General features: G+C 41.7%; 1 protein-coding gene and 1 pseudogene across 12 annotated transcripts in view; both read right to left on the bottom strand.

Moving 5' to 3' along the window:
- Positions 1-17,242, bottom strand: part of CAST (calpastatin) — a 119,352-nt gene that overhangs the window by 34,839 nt on the left and 67,271 nt on the right. For all 12 annotated transcript variants that reach the window (XM_064482596.1, XM_064482572.1, XM_031448680.2 and 9 more), the window contains 11 exons: positions 15,089-15,169; positions 14,452-14,487; positions 13,876-13,968; positions 13,641-13,730; positions 12,524-12,625; positions 9,437-9,520; positions 7,790-7,837; positions 6,539-6,634; positions 4,799-4,894; positions 1,981-2,082; positions 1,439-1,522 (listed from right to left, as the gene is read on the bottom strand). In XM_064482596.1, the coding sequence (XP_064338666.1) occupies positions 1,439-1,522; positions 1,981-2,082; positions 4,799-4,894; positions 6,539-6,634; positions 7,790-7,837; positions 9,437-9,520; positions 12,524-12,625; positions 13,641-13,730; positions 13,876-13,968; positions 14,452-14,487; positions 15,089-15,169 (912 nt within the window). The remainder of the gene's footprint in view (positions 1-1,438; positions 1,523-1,980; positions 2,083-4,798; positions 4,895-6,538; positions 6,635-7,789; positions 7,838-9,436; positions 9,521-12,523; positions 12,626-13,640; positions 13,731-13,875; positions 13,969-14,451; positions 14,488-15,088; positions 15,170-17,242) is intronic.
- On the bottom strand, positions 17,071-17,214 carry LOC116152391 (small nucleolar RNA SNORA11; annotated as a pseudogene).

The following is a 17,242-nucleotide window of genomic DNA, read 5'->3' as shown; positions in this document are numbered from 1 at the left end:
TGTATCTATGGATTCAACCAACTGTGGATCGTGTAGAAATCTGAATAAAATTGGACTCGTGCAGTTCAAACCTGTGTTGTTCAAGGGTCAGCTGTGTACATCACTGTATTTCTCCTGATAAACCGGTCAAGGTGGTTTTTGTTTAAAATTCGAAGAGATGCCATGGTTGAGAGTATCGCCTGCTTCCCTTTTGCCTGACATCAACTCCTTTACCCCTTTTCCACCTCCTCTGCACATTCATGTGTACCTTCTGACCACCAGTCATTTAGGGGTGAAGTAGAACCAGGGCCCTGCTCCCCACCTCTGCTGCAAAGGCAGCACGTTTCCCAAGTGAAACACAGAACCGGGAGGGGGCACATCTGCTCCACACACAAACTGAAAGCATCCTGTGTCTCGAAGGGAAACCTGTGGTCCACCCTCAAGGAGCTGATTCTGCTGCAGAGGCCAGATGGGGGCAGATGAGTAACAACATAGGATTTCACCAAGAGATCCAGCCAGCGGCTGGAAATGTTATAAAGCAGTAGGTAATTTATAATGTCTAAGATCAAAAAGTTCAAAGGAGGATGAAACTACCACAGAATAAAGTGCTCAGGGAAAGCTGATCAACTCCCTCAAAAAACTATTAGAATTCAGCGAAGGAAGAGAGAGAGTAACCAGCCTCCTACTATGAAAGTCACCTGCACTTGACAAGCCTTTACTAAGTGGGGGACGAGGGGGGGTTTCAGCAGCTGCTTAAGGGCCACATGTTCTAAGAACCTTGCACACAAATAAGCCCAAGTTAATAGAAAAGCCATGGTTTCAAATGAATTGTGAAATGCAGAGAAGATGCAGAATAAAGGTATCCAGAATAATAAACTTTAAATCAGGGAGAGCTCAGTATAGTTCCTGTCTTTGCCAAATAGATGGAGTGGTACACATGGATGAATGCGAGGAGTATCAGTATGATTTTCCTGAAGTTTAGGTGGACATGCTCTTAAGGAGTGGTCTCCCCCATGTCACTTGTTTTGTACAATCTGTACATTGAAAATAAAGGAAATGGGCCAACTTCTCACTCAGGATATTCAGTGTTAAATAGGCTCTTAATTTTTCAACATATACCCAAGATGCAAGTTATCGCTCCTCACTTTGGTTTTCCTTCCTGTTTAAAGGTTTTCTAAGTTTATCTCTGATACTGTAACAAACCACATGATAGACAGGAAGAAGTCAGTTAGCTAAGACATTGGATTTCTTTCACCCAGGGGAGGATGGAAGGCCACCTAGGAATACTCCAGCTTCACAGCTGGTGTGCTAACAGGACATTAGTGGACTCATACTACTTGGTGTTTGAAATATTAAGAAACATGACCTTGATATCCCATGTCTGCTGCCGTGTCCCTTCTTCATGTGTACGAAATTCAGTGTGAATGAAAATAAATGAGAAACGCCCCAGCGAGCTTACCTTGGCCTCTTCTAATCTGTAATCAGGGGGAATGGTTTCTTCCTTTTCACCAAGTTTTTCACGATCCTCTTCTTTGGCTTTCTCCTAAATAAAAATACCGTTTTCACAGTTAACACATCTTTTCCTCATAAACCAGATGCCCGAGTGGCTAAATTTGAGGTCAGTAAATCCGCTGCTAGGTCAGGATGGACGGATGGCCACAGGTGTAGACTTTCTGACACTGCACCTGGGTCAGCAGGTTCACACGCTGGCGGGGCTGAGAGGCAGGCGGCGCCACTTCTCTTAGGAGCCTCCGCAATGGGAAAGCAGGTGGACAAGGGGAGACTCGGGGCTCTGACCCGTGCACACCAGCCACCCACTGCTGTACTTAGACACTGACGCTCACTCAAGCTTTGCTTATAAAACAGGACATGCGCAGTCGCAGAGAAAGCTGGCTGGTAGTATGTGGTGGGAAATACAAACATTTTTTAAAAGACTGACTTTCTGGAGAGTGAGGGCAATCAGTGGTAGCTCCTTTCCAGAAGACTCTGAGCTGCCAGTACCTTGACTTTATCCTCCACAGGCTTTCCATCTTCTGGCTCTGCTGCTTTTTTCCCCAGGCTGCCAGCCAAGGCTTCCACTGCGTCCTCTGGCACCATGCCCTTCTGAAAGCACACCAGGGGATATACTAAATAGGTGGCTGATCAGTCCTTTTTGAAAGAGACTACAGTAGACAATTCAGACAAGCAGATTCTTACTTCAGGCCTCGATAAGAAGCACGTGTCATCTTATAATAATTTGAATAATCAACCATTAGAATCTATGCTTAAGAACCTAAAATGTTAAAAATTAGAGCAAGTTTCTTACATTAAACATTCACTGTGTGCAATTTATGTACTGACACTTAGGAACTTGTAAGATCTAACCTAGCATTTTGGTTTAGAAGTGAGCAAGTCAGAGGAATGGGTATCCCACAGAGAAGCTGAAAGCCAGGAAAGAAGAAAGTTATCTTTATGTGACTGTCCTAGAGATGGCAGAGGGAAGTTTTCAGAAAAACCCACGAGAGGACATTCTTCCCTCTGTTCTGTGAAACACCCTGGCCCATCCTGGAGGTGTGGCTCCGCTGAGCCTGTACCCAGGCACAGAAGCTCGTGTCCTCTGTGTGGTGTCTACTGGTCATAGTGACATAGCCGATGGTCATAGCCGATTCAGGTGACAGCCTGTGACTGACTAACCTGAATGGCACCATGAGCACAGTCTACCTGTGATCCAGTTGTTCAAAATGAAATGTGCTCCCTATGATGGAGTGAGCTCCGGCCATGCTGGTATTTAAAATGAAACTCGAACACAGAGCATAAATGGTAAAGGGAAAATAAAGGCTAAATGATGTTTGGGCTAAAAGATAGGACTAGATGAGGCTTTTCCAAACCACAGGTCATGATCCATACACAAGCAGCTCATACAAGCCATTCAGTAGTTCATGGCCAGGACTTTTTTTTTTTTTTTAAATGAAAGAGCAGTAGAATGCATCACACCTAGCAAGGGTAAGTACCATTCACCGAACTATTGTTTCCAGTGTGTGGCTCCTGCCTGGGTTACAGAACCAATGAATTTCCTACTGTTGGTCAAAAGTGCAAAAGCCCCTTAATTAAATAGTCTCAAAATTTACTCTTATCATAAAGTCGAGGACCTCACATGGAGTATGCACTGGAATTTTAGCATAGAAGTTTCTTTCTGTTTTATATAGCCTAGCCATCATTCTAAGTAAGAAAAATTGTTTTTCTGGTAAGCTGCACCACAAAAGGATAGATCACGGAAGAAAAGGGAAGTTGAGTGAAAAGGGACTTACCACCATCTAGTGGCTGGACACTGCACAGATTTTACTCCCGGGGGCAACAAACATCCCTGACGAATCTCTTTGGGATTATAACTATAGGTAAGAGTTCAGCGGCCCCCAAGCCTTTGATCAGGTTGCTTGGCTGAGACACCTGCTCACACTTACTTCTGTTTCCTCCTACTCTCTGCTGTAGGCTCTGGAAACTAGTTCCCAAGCCTGTGCTCTGTGACTCAAGAAGTAAGTGAAACCGTGTTAGAAAAGCTAGGAGAAGCAGCAGTGTTAAGAACTAAAGAATCTGGAAACAGGACTAAGGACTAAAACTTCTATTTCTGTTGTCAAATTCACAACGAGAAGTCAGGTCTCTGGATTTCCTCAATAAACTTTCTTTTTCTACAAATGACTGCATGGAGCACACATTCATCTTCCCCTGGTTTTTCCACTTCCATTTGCTCACTAGTCCTCCAGCCCTTCCTGGGACCTCTGATCTTTATCACACTCCGCAGCTACTCTTTCTGGCTCCCGTGGGTGTCACAGCCTCAGAAATGCCAACTGACTTCAGTGATTTCCCACTCCTCAGAAGGGTCCTGTCCTCCACCTGCAAGCCTTTCCTAGTTCCTCTTGGGAAAGGGTTCCTTCACCCATGTTCCTGCTGCCCTTTTTCCATATGAGAAGGATCCAACTGTACTGTAAGCTTGAGATCCGGCCCAGAACCACACGAAGCTTGAGGGGACCTCAGGGCAGGGGCCCTACCTCTCATCTCGGCTGAGGTTCTGAAAGGTCCAGTGAATTTGCTTAAGGTCAACCCAAAGCTTCATTTCCCTCATCCATAAGACAGAAAGACAACCAGACAGCCTTCATAGTGTCCTTGTGAGAACTTAATACTGAGAAGATACTGCGAAGCATCTAGAACATGTTAGTTATTCAGAGTGTAGATTCACTAAGTCTGTGGTAATGACACACAGTTCCACCTGCGGGGATTCTGAGTTAGATTCTATCTGTTGATGGAAACAAAACACACTCAATTCCAAAGAAAACAGACTCAACTAGTTAAGTATCATGCTTCACAGAAAACTGGGAAAGTGAGAGAGGCCAGAAGAGAAGGAAAGGGAAAGGAAGGGAGTCAGCCCGCCCTTCAGCAGGGAGAGGTGGGGAGTCACGATGACACTGGTGCACATTCTTCCACCAGGAGAATCAACACAAAGCAACATTGGGCTGTTTGTGGGACTCCATGTCGGCTTGAAAAACAAAGGAAAGTGAAGAAGCATGATTATCCACAATAGCTGAGGAGCTAGAAAGATTTTCAGAAGGTTAAAAAAAAAAATAAAACATAGCTTGTAGCAGTTTAATTAAAAATTGACATCTAGCTAGCCTGAATTTCTAGCTCCTCCCTGAAGCTCAAAGAACAGAGGATAGCACAGCTATCTAGGATTTTATTTTTATTTCGCTACACTAAAGTAACATGATGGAAGCACACAGCAGCAGGGGCCTGGACGGAAGAACATTACTTTCTCAAGACATTTTGCAATGCCCAGGGGACGGCTCACCGAGGCAGCTGGCTTGGGTGGTGCCGACTGCACACTGCAAAGGGAGGTCCGAGGCACAGCCTCTCCCACGGGAGCAGGGCCCGCAGCCTGAGGTTCCTGTGGAAAGAAGCAGGTACAACGAAGAGTTCTTATAAAAACCTGGTTAGTAAGACTGAACAGCAACAGACCAGCAGTGTACTCTGCTACCTATATGCAGTGAGCTCACTTTCTTGAATGCCTAAGGATTCTCAGTCGTAAGTAAGTCAAGGCACGTTAAAACCCTTCAGCTGCCATTACTTCAACTTGGTTTTACCTCTTACCTTAGGTAGGTTATTTAACCTCTGAGACACAGTTTCCACATCTGCAAAATGGCAACAATGACAGTACCTACATCTCAAAGACTGACATGGGCCTTTAATGAGACACTAGGTGACACTCAGAGAGAACAGACTAAGTGCTTCTGCACAGGACCTGGGAACACAGCAAGCACAATAATTATTAGCAGCTATTATTATTATTTGCCATCATATAATACATAATGATAATAATATCCCAATCATATAACATAATATTGTATGTAAATACACCATGTTTTGTATCTAAGAGCACCCTGTATTTAATTAGCTCTGTGCACACGAAGGTGGTAAGACTACCCCAGGCTTCTCAGCGTGAGGTTCCCAGCACCAGCAGCCCCAGCACCACCAGGGAACTTGTGAGAAACGTGAATTAGTGGGCCCCACCCCAACAAGCTACATCAGTTCTGGGGGTGGGACCCAGCCATCTGTGCTCTCACAAACCCTCCGGGTCATCCTGATGCACACTCAAGTTTGAGAATCACAGTGCTATTTTGTCACAAGAGTAAAATTTCAAGCACTGTTTTTAATCCAGCCATTTATGGAAGCCTATCCTACAGGCCAAGTGCTCAGCAGATGATCATTAGTAAGGTATGAGCTCTTCTTTCAGGAAACTTACTATTTAAAAATACGTATAAATGTTAGAGGTGAAAACCAACGCAGCTAAGATCTTCTTTGCAACAGATGTGTTAACAAGGGTATATAAAGAAGGCATCAGACCCCCCACGCTGCCGCCCTGCCCAGTGTGTTGTATTCTGCTCAGTAAGAGTTGGGAGAGTAGTTAAGGCTTGGGGAGGGAAATTCAGCAAAGGCCGTATTTTAGAAGAGCCTTAATGGGATGACTAAGATTTTAGTTGATCTAGAATTCAGAGAGAAGGTTATTCCAGGTAGAAGGAACCACATTGAGAAAAGTCTTGGAGACACACGAGTAGACAGTAGATACCTACTGTCATAGTTTAGTGAGGGGGACACAAATCCTAGCCCGGAAGGGAGCTGAGTCCCAAATACATGAGCAGGGACTTTCATTTTGTACAGAATGGGAAGTTCCTGAGGTTGGAGCAGGGGAATGTCAAGAAAGAACAATGCTGGTGGACATACAGGACGGGCTGGAAGGAGACCAAAGACAGGCGATGACAACTGTATGTAGGTCAGTTACAGGAGAAGGAATGGAAAGGAAAGCATGGGTGTGAATGCTTTCCTGAAGGACTAACTAATTACAGGACTTAAAATGCAGAATGTCAGGGTCAGCCTGAGGAAAGACGGCACATCCCGAAACAGGTGGGATGAAAACTGAGTGTGAAAAAAGATGGCCACTTTGTGTTTTAAACAGCTCCAGTCTCACACTTTAAAGATTATAGAACATTTAGGAAACAACAAAAACTAAATATTCTTATTTTTAGAAACATACTTCTGTTTTTTCAGTTGGCTTAGGTTGTTTTTCTTTACACTTAGATGGGTCAAAATCTTCTGAAAGTTCATCAATGAGTTCTGATTCACTCAGGAGCTGTAATATAAGAAACATTACACTGTAGGAAGAGAATTAGTTTTGCTTGGATGAAAGAAAAAAGCTTTCATAGAGAAAAAAAGTTTTTCTGGTTAACACATTCCAGGTCATATTTTAGGATCTAAAACCAAAAGTTACTTTATACGGGACGTGTGCTTCATTTATCAATGTAAGGTACTGTCTTCCAGAAAACAAGGAATCCTAAACACCTCAGGACCACAGAAATGTTAATGGTTTAGTTAAAAGTTGTCCTGATACTTCAATTTCAGCATAATTTTGCTCAAATAAAATGCCTGTTCTTTCTAATTTGTACAGTTTTTTCTTATGTGACTGTTTCCTCTACTTCCTAATGACTTCCCTTATGAATAAGTCAGAGGAAACACAGATCATAGTCTCCTTTCCTATGACTGTGGGGTTTTGGCAGGAAAGTTCTGTGCTCCCTAGTTCCTACAGGTGAAGTGGTTATTTGTTTACTGTGATTAGTCAAAATCTCCACATGCCCTAACCCATGACAGAATGGCATATAATTTAGAAATAGGGCCCCAGAGTTGGACAGACTGAGTTTCGAGTCCTGGCCATGCTGTTCCCTAGCTGTTTGACTTTGGGCTATTTACAGAACCCTTCTATGTCTCAATTTCGTCACCTATAAAATGGGGATAATAAAGTGCCTTCCCCATTCAGTGAGGACTCAAAATGCTAACACAGGAACACCATTTAGCGTAGTGTCAGGCATACAGTAAGTGATCTATACATGGCTACTTAGTATTATCATGACAGGTGACTATGCTGGTCAACACCACAGTTAGGAAAGGCAGTACAGAATCAGAGGATTTGGTGCTATGATGAGGATGAAGCTAAGTGCTAACAACCTAATTAAAGGGCCCTCCTGATATCAGCTCCTTAATGTTTAATGAACATCACACATCACCTAGAAATCTGTAACAGTCTAGTGATAATTCATGAGGAAAATAATCATTAATACACGCGGCAAGGAGTGAGAGAGATGAGCCACGTGTTGCGGTAAGAAGTTCCTCTCTCCTTATACTAGGCTGGCATGTGAGGCTCCTGAGTGAAATCTGGCCTGTCAAATCATCTCAATTGATACTTAATGGTTCTATGTTTTAAATAAATATCAGAAAAAACTTATTTCCTAACCTTGGGTTTTTCTTCAGGCTCTGGAAGGAGTGGTTTTCCATCTTTATCCTGCAAATGCAATCAAAAATTCATTTGAAATCAAATAGAAGATTTTGCTTTCTTGTCCCACTGGGTTTGTTTTAGGAATTCCAGCATATAAGAGGAGAAGTTTTTTTTTTCCATATATGTGAGTGAATTTGTGTTTCAAATTAATTTTTTATAAAATAACAGAAAAAAGAGTTGAGCTGTAGAAATCAACAGACTGCATGTTATTAAATACAATGCACTTTAAAAGTTACTAAAAAATAATTTCCATCTTTTGGATAGGGAAGTAGGAAATTTTTTTTTCATTGTTCTTTGGCAAATATGATCCAGCAATCCTACTCCTAGGCATATATCTGGAGGAAAAAACTAATTCAAAAAGATAAATGCACTCCAATGTTCACAGCAGTACTGTTTACAATAGCCAAGCCATGGAAGCAACCTAAGTGTCCATCGACAGATGACTGGATGAAGAAGATGTGGTATATAATATGTACACAAGGGAATACTATTCAGGCATAAAAAAGTGAAATAATGCCATTTACAGCAACATGGATGGACCCAAAGATTATCATACTAAGTAAAGTAAGTATGAGAGAGAAAGACAGATACCATATGGTATCACTTATATGTGGAATCTAAAATATGACACAAATGAACTTATTTACAAAACAGAAACACTCACAGACATAGAAAACAACGTATGGTTACCAGGGGGGAAGGGGTGGGAAGGGATAAACTGGGAGTTCAAGATTTGCAGATACTATTACACATAGAATAGATAAATAACATGGTCCTACTGTATAGCACAGGGAACACTATTCAGTATCCTGCAATGAACGATAATGGAAAAGAATGCGAAAAAGTATATATACACACACACACACATAACTGAATCACTTTGTTGTACACCAGGAACTAACACAATGTTGTAAATCAACTATACCTCAATAAAAAAATAAAAACAATGTAAATATCAAAAAAAAAGTTTTTTGCAAAGAAAGATGCAGCTGTTATCAATGAAAGATTGGAAAAAGGTTTCAATTTTCCAAACCAGGGTTAAAAGGTAGATCTCATTCCTATGAAACTATTTCAGCTTCTTCAATACGAGGTTTCATAGTTTAGAATGCCTCTAAAAATGAGAAATTTTCCATATATAAACACTGCAACAATTTTCCATCATGTGCTTATGTGTATTATTTCCAAGATAAATTACAAATATAATTACAGTAGTAAGGCCACCATCTTCACTGAGGATACTGGTAAATAATTGTACATTTATTTACCACTTAGAAGATCTATGTACTTTTATCCATATAGCAGTAAGAGGAAATAGTGTTCCCAAATTATTCCTTCTGTTCTAGGTTTAAGGGTCTCTGTCAAGCACGGTAAGTAGTCGAACCTCTTGAATTTGTGGGAATTTTAATGACCACATGGTCACTACTTAGGAAACCCTCTTTTTAAAGGGTCCAACTGTAGAGGGCAGAGGACCAAGGGTTCGGGGTTTTCAGAGTTAACATCTGAATTGGGACAGACATGTCCTTACACATCATGGGGACAGACAGGACAAAACGTGATGTGAAGGCAGGAGAAGCCTGCAGCCACGTACCCTGGCGAACAACGTACCGTGGCTGGTTTTAATCTGTACTCCGAAGGAACTGTTTCGTCATCTTCACCACACTTCTTTAGTTTCTCTTCTTTGGCTTTTGCCTGATGAAAGTGGAGAAAAAAAATGAACATTTGGATAATACATGTAAAATAAGACATCACTTGATGTACTCCACAGGCGTTATAGAGAAGACCAAGTCAGATTCAGGTGCCTGGTGACGGGCGATGAGGAAGGCAGTGCAGGGAGACGAGAAAAAATAACACAGCTGGGAATCCCAGGCAGGTGTCCCTGCTGTGTCTCAATGGCCTTGGGAAGCCACTTAGACTCCGTTCAGCTCGCTTTCTTCAGCTGTAAGATGGGGCTACTAAGAATCCTTACCTAGCTCGTTGACTTTTAAGGACTGGCAAAGAAAAGTAAATAAGACATCCTTTGAAGAAAGTTAAGCACAGCGCACCAGTTAGTTACAAGTATTTTATAGCCATCATCTGTCTTACTCAATGAGGCAGTTATCTAGCGGGGAGAAAACAACCAATCCTCATAACTGTTAAACACAGTTTAGAAATGAAGGATGCATCCCATCACAAAGCTAATCCATAGATAATTAAACTGGTTTTTACCTCTTTTAAAAGAACTCCTTTCAATAACACCAGGACTTCACTGCGTTACTGAACCATGAACAACTAACTTCATTAGAAATAAAAGCGCAGTTCTCTGGTAGATCACTGGCTTCTAGGATATAACATCTGCAGTTTAAACTCCTTGTGAGTTATGGGAAGTTCCATGATATGTGGTAATTTGTACCTATATTAAATCACAAACCAAGGAGGAGCTCAGATCGAGGGGGAGGTACTTAGCTGATTCCACCTCACTCTATTGTTCCCATCTACTTATCAGTCTAAGATTGTGGTTCCCCACTGAATGCTTAATTAGCTGATTGGTTGATCAATTTTAATTTACTGAGCACTTTCAATAACCAGGAATTAGTTTTATTCTACAGAATAATGACTATAAGGGGTGAAAAGCTTTTATTTGTCTTTAAAAAATATTTCCAGTTATATTCTACTGCTGGATACGGAGGAAGTCCTATCACTCAGTGATATTCCCCAGTCCAGGGATCTGTGAGGTCCCCAGCTACAAAGCCGTCCTCATGAAAGGGTCACCTGTGCAGGACTGTCCTCTCCACTCAGGCTTGTGGATGGCGAGTTATATGCACAGTGAGATCTTTTCTATTCCTCTTTGATCTTCATTATTCTTTAAATGCCTGCACTGTGGTTTGTATACATCAGGCAGTGAAAACAAACATTTTCTGAACTGAAATAGCACCAGACTAAGTAACCACACACAGACACAGGGGAGAGCAACAAGGAGGTACCGCTGCACAATGAACGTTTTAGGTTGTGATGCGTTACGAGAACACCAAGCAGGCATGGACCACTTCTCTGAAGCACTGTCTGTGTGGAACGGGCTGGAGTGGCCATGGACCCCTCCAGTGTGTCCACCTGTCACATCAGACCGCTCCGGAAGCAGTGACTTCACTATCAGGTACTCAAAACGCAGCTTAAGAACCCAGAGGATTAGAAGATCTTTATACTTTGTACATAATTAGAAAGGAAAACCAGTGTAAGAGAGTGAAAAAGAACAGTTCTTTTTGTCCAAATTTGAGGAGTTTGCTGCTGAGGTTTTCTAGAGGAAACTTAATACATTTATATGCATCCCAGACCCAAATGGCTTAAATGGGTAATTTTTAATGTAACTCTTGACATCTACTCATCTAATTATAGTCACTCTAAGAGACTTTTTATCCTGGGATTTATGTTGATACCTTCCCTCCCCAAATTGTCATCTTATTAAATCACCCTAGTCATGTAAACAGCCCGAGGCCACAGTGCTGTTGGCTGGCTGCAGGGAGCCCTGGGTGGTGGACCCCCAGAGCCCAGCCCCTACCACCCCTTCCTTGAGACACTGTGCACCTCGTATTGTATTTTAATCCACATTTCCCTTTTTCCAGTACATTACTTGGTCCTGGAGGACAAGGACAGCTTCCCCGGCTCCCTTGTGCTCGCCCTCGCAAAGCCTGTCATGCCACACTGCACCCCGTGAGCCCTCAAAGAAAGCTGAAGAGAGAAACTGGCCCATTTTGGACCTGGGCCGTCCCAGACTCAGGGGGAGTTGCTAGGAGTCGCGAGGCTCACCTTCCCCTGTGACTCAGAGCAGCAGCATTGTGACAGTGACAACTGCCCGCTCCCTCCCTGAGCTGATTGGCTGGCTTTCCTGAGGGTCCCCCCACCACACAGCCTGGCCAAGAATGTCCCCAGGGCAATTCTCTGCTGTCCCTCCTCTCTTCCCCTAGGGGACTCAGTCCAATAATCGTTTAAAAATTGTAATTTAATATAAAAACACTCTTCCCACCAAATACAAGCTTGCTTTGGCTCCATAGGTTTGTTAAGACCTTGGTGTGTAGAGGGATACACTCTCTCAGCACCACAGTTTCAACAGGCAGGAACTCCCCTGCATGTTATAAAGTGACTGTTGCCTGATTTTATTTTATTTTTATTTAAAGTTTTTTTAAATTAAATTAAATTAAATTAATTTTATTTATTTTTTATTTTATTTATTGATTTTATTTTAATTGGAGACACATTTTCAACATTTCCCCCCATAGTTATGAAAAGGGTCTCCCACCCCATTGACAGCCATCTCCCTCTCTATAAAAAGAAGCACCTGGAACCCTTCTGAAAATACAAATTTCCAATTTCCATGAGAGCAGATAAACCTGTTCTCACTAGGCTACTGCCTACGTGTTACTTGTTGAGACTGGTGTCTTTTGAGAACTGGCAAAGGAGATTAGGATTCACTTAAAATATTCAAATTCTAGATGGTTTACAAGACAAACACTCAAATATCCTTCCTGGTTGCTAACTCCTCAGCAATAAATATCTAAATTAACCAGCCTCAGAAAGTAAGGCAGAACAAAGAACAGTTCATTTAAAATCTCTAATAAAACAAAAGTGGTGCAAGAACTCTAAATATGGGTCACGCGTTTGGTTTTGTTCCCTGCAACCTGCTGACTACCAGGCTTTGCACATGGACTCCAAGGGCAGTACCTCGTCCACTTCCTTAATGGAGCTGAGGTCCAGCTCAGGTTCTGGCTTCCGGGTGCCCAGCGAAGCTGACAGAGCTTCCAGTGCTTGATCACTCATTGTGTCCTGGGGGGAAAAAAAATCTGCCCATTAAAACAGAGAGCATCTCCTCAACCCAAACAATCCACCCACTTCTTAAGAAATTCAAATTTTAAATCTCTAAGAATGAACTGTGAATGGGGGAAGGCCTTTAGGAAGGCAATTTTATCTGAAACCCGGTCAAAGATAAAAAGAAAAAAGAACTCACCAGTGAGGAAACACTGGGGTGAGGACCTGTTTCTACAAGTAACAGTGCTCTCAGGGGCACACGTCACCCCTTGCTTAGCAAGCTAGGGATGTAACTATGACAATCACATTATAAAACACTCGCATCAAAATAAAAGGTGCAAGAAGGAAACTTCCACTATCCTGTTTTTCTAAAAATGGGTCTCTAAAAATGACTTCTGGCAACCTGTCCTTTAGCAAAACAGCGAAGCCCAGGAAGCAGGGGGCCCTGAAGCGCCCCACCGCCTTCTTCTCTGAAGGCACAGGGGCTGACAGCTGTAGGAACCCCCACGCTCAGGGGCGTGGTGCTCTCTCTGCTCCTCCGGCCAGATAAAAACACACCGTCCACTCCCGGAGCGAGGGGCAGAGCAACAGCGACAGAAACTGCTCCGTGCATTATCAGGACTGTCTGAAGCTGGGGCCTGTTTTCTCATCCAGCCCAGAGCCACAGGGCCACTTTTCAGGATTCATGAGAATTAAGTTAGAGGTGACTGTGTCTGAATTAAGACAGAGTTAAAAGAGGCGGACAGAAACAGCCACAGCGACATTCCCCTAGTGCCTCACAGGGCTCAGACTCCCTTAGGAAAGTAAACAAGTTGAAGCTCCAATGTCCCAAGAATGTGACTTCTCTGGGGTTCTGCCCCTCTGTGTTGTGTCAAGGTGAGATGGTCTTGTTCCACCACCAAGAAGACTGTGCTGAAATCACACGTAAGCATTTGTAGAAACAGAGAAGGCCTGCCTGGAGGTGACCACTGTAACCCTGATGGCTTCACCACTCCACACCGGCCTGGGGGAGCCAAGATGCAATTATCTGTACCTCCTCCACCTTTCTCTTTTTCTCGTGGGGTGGAGCAGCACTTTGGATTATCCCCGCTGACTGAGCTTTTAAAACCTCTCCTGTAGGTTTCTGCAAAACAAGATACAAAAGGTTAGACTGATGCATGAAGGAGCCGTATTAACCAAACTGTAATAACCAGAACTAAAAAGCTGTTGCTGTCAGAAAGTTTGAGATGGTTTCTCACAAGGTTCCCTAATCACATTAAAGGCAATACCTCCTTCTCAGTTTTCTTTCCATCCTCGGCAGGAGAGCTGCAGGTGAAGTCAGATGACAAGGCATCTATGGCATCATCAGGCCCCAGGGGTTTCTAAAGAAACAGGCAGCAGCACAGGTAACACGTGGGGATCATTCACGTGAAGGTCAGATTATAAATCCCGCAAACCAGGAATGTACTTCTGCATTCCATCACCACCAAATGAGATGTTTAATGAACTCAGACGAAAGTCTACGTTTGGGAGAGAACTATGTGCTCAGTGCATATTGTTTTCCTGATTGTCTCTTCCAAATGTACTACATGTTAGGATATTCTCATTTTGTTTTTATTAACATTTATTTTATACTGAAACTTTACTTGGTCCATTCTTCTTCCCCTCAAAAAACAACACAGGAAAGCACTGAGCACTGAAACAACCCCCATGCCTACCCCCCTCCTCCAGACAGACAGAAACTTCATCTGAGTATGAGATTAATTCAGTCATAATCCCAAAATACAGAATCGGTAACCCCATCCCCCAACCAAAGACAGAAGAAATGTTAAATCTAATCTTAGAAGACATTTATGTAAACTCACCGAAGAGTCTGGAGGAGGCCCTGTGATCCCTTTTTTCTGAAACAAATATTAATTTGATGATGCTGAGAAGGTGAAATTAATCCTTACAAGTGGCAAAATGTATAGCTCAGTGAACGCTATGGGTTGAACTGTGACCTCCTCACAGTCCTATCCCCTACTACCTCAGAATGAGATCTGTTTAAAGACAGGGTTTTCAAGGAGGTAATCAAAGTTAAATGAGGTCATTAGGATGGGCCCATTTCCTATAAAAGGGGGAGACGACTCAGAGATCCACATCGAGAAAAGACGGCATGTGGTTATGTACATGCAGAAAGGAGACGTGGAATTATTCCACATGTAGGTGTCTACAGACCAAGGACAGAGGCCTGGATCTCCTCTCACACTTCAGAAGGAAGCACCCTGCCCATATCTTAACTCCCGTCTTGAAGCCCCAGAGCTGAGCGACAGCCAGTTCACGCCATCCAGTCTTGGTGCTTTGTTACAGCGACCCTAGCAGACTCACAGTGAGCTTCAGAGTAATGACCATTTCATATGCCTGTTACAGTTTCTAAATTTAAAAACTGAATATACTGCTGTGATAAAAAATTTAATTCCAAAAAGAAACAGTAAAGTATAACTAAAAGATTACTTAACTTACATTCAGAAGTTCCCTATATTTTGGAGGAAGTGTGACTTCTCTTTTACCCAATTCCTCTATGTAGGTAGAACTCATTGGATCCTAGAAGACAATCATACACACAGGGCTATTAGCCAAGAATGCTGTATGCGTATTCTGAAACCAAAGTTCTATCCCATTATTAATTTTTGGAACTACTAAGATGAAATACAAATCATGAAGAAGCCAGTATTTTACTCAACTCTGAAATTCTGTTTCCACAAATACTTCCCCACATTTAATTGGCTTAACCTACAAATAATGCTATAAATTATTCAAACCATTATATTAAATTTGATTCCTATATAAAATGTTTTATTTTTAAATATTTTTATTATCTAATATTTCTGTACCTACAGAAGAGCAACTAATAATAGTGAATTTCTACATAACTCAACAGATCTAGTTATTTACGTATTCTATGAAAAAAATCAGATAGGGTGATGTCTCTTTAGCATTCTCCAATCCATTTCTTTTTCCATTTTCCAGAGAAAGCCACCATCCTGAACTTTATCATATTCATCCATGTAAAGTTCAAAATATTTAAAAAAAAATTATTACACATGTAGGTATCCACAAACAACATACACCACTATTTTGCCAATTTTCAAGTGTTATATAAATGGTATCAAATTCTATATATAATTCTGTATTATTTTTACTAAAAATTATGTATTTGTAATGTATCTATGTTGATATATGAATTATACACTTTAACTGCTATAATATAAAAGTATTCCATGTATTATACTGTTTCTGTTGAATAAAATCATTTCCAAAGGTTTCACCTGTTCCTAGAATTCCTTATGCACCCGGCCAAGGCTCCCTCCAGTGACTTGCTGGTCGGAGGGTGTGCACGTCTTCACGTGACATCCACCGGCTCTAGGCCAGTTGTGTCAGACTTTTACACTTCTGCCCATCAGGTAAGAGTAAAAAGGTATCTCTCCATATTTCAGTATCATTTTCCTAATTACTGGGGAGACTTTCATGCGCCATTAGCCAAACTTTCTTCCAATTTTCTACTGAGTATTCTCTCACTTTTAAAAATTCTTCATAAACCCTAGAAACAAATCCTTTGTTATGTCTGCTGCAATATTTTCTTCCAGTCTATGGGATATCTTTTTTTAAAATATGAGGAACAAATAATTTTCTTGCTTTTTAGGAATTAGGAATAAGGATAAACAGGGTGGTAAATATCTAGGAATCAAAATAAGTTCAATTCATAGGATGGGAAATATCTGCAAAGCAAAATAAGTTCAAGTTCGTTGCACTTAAAACTTGAAGACAGAAAACAAGTCTTTTTTTTTTTTAGGTTAATTTTTGCTTTTATTTGCCAGTGTAACTTACTACGGTGGCTTGCAAACTTTTTTGACCTAAAAAATACGTTTTACATCACAATCCAACACACACATATATATGTATATAACTGAAACCAAAGCTTTGCTAAAAATGTCTACCCCGAGTTTTCTTGTTTTTAAGACTTTTTTTTTTTTAGCACTTTTAGGTTTACAACAAAATTAACAGGAAGGTACAGAAATTTCCCAAATACTCCCTCTCCACACATATGCACAGTCATTATTTATTTATTTACCAGAGTGTACTTTTTTTTTAAACTACGGATGAATGTACTTTGACATCATAATCACCAAAGTCCACAGTTCACCTCAGTCTGGACAAAAGTATAATGACACAGACATCCATCGTTATAATGTCACACAATGTATTTTCACTGCTCTAAGAAACTTCTGTACTCCAGAATGGCACATGGAATCTCTCTCCTTGAAAAGAGGTTCAAAGCCTTCATGTCTATAAGACCACTCATAGCCCACTCATACGTGGACCAGACAGGCTGTAGATGGCAGAGTTCCCCCACTATTTATTTAGTATTTAACTGTGACTTTTTTTCCAGTATTGAGGCCTGTCCCTCTGGTCCTCCCAGCAGCCATGTGGAGGTGCAGGGGGACACATGTAGGGTATGTGTTCACAGGAAGGCCCCAAGTTTTGTGCTCCTCGTCACAATGAACCCAGATTCCTGTTGGGAGTGCTGTAAACAGAGGCAGAAAACAAGTCTTTGTGACCCAACAGTCTGTATCCCAGCTCCAGTCTCAGCAGAGACAACCGATCACTGTTTGCTTA

This window comes from Camelus dromedarius, chromosome 3, assembly GCF_036321535.1.
Source record: "Camelus dromedarius isolate mCamDro1 chromosome 3, mCamDro1.pat, whole genome shotgun sequence".
Classification (NCBI taxonomy): Eukaryota; Metazoa; Chordata; class Mammalia; order Artiodactyla; family Camelidae; genus Camelus; species Camelus dromedarius.
The sequence above is the reverse complement of the archived record's forward strand: the minus strand, read 5'-3'. Positions and strand labels throughout refer to the sequence as shown.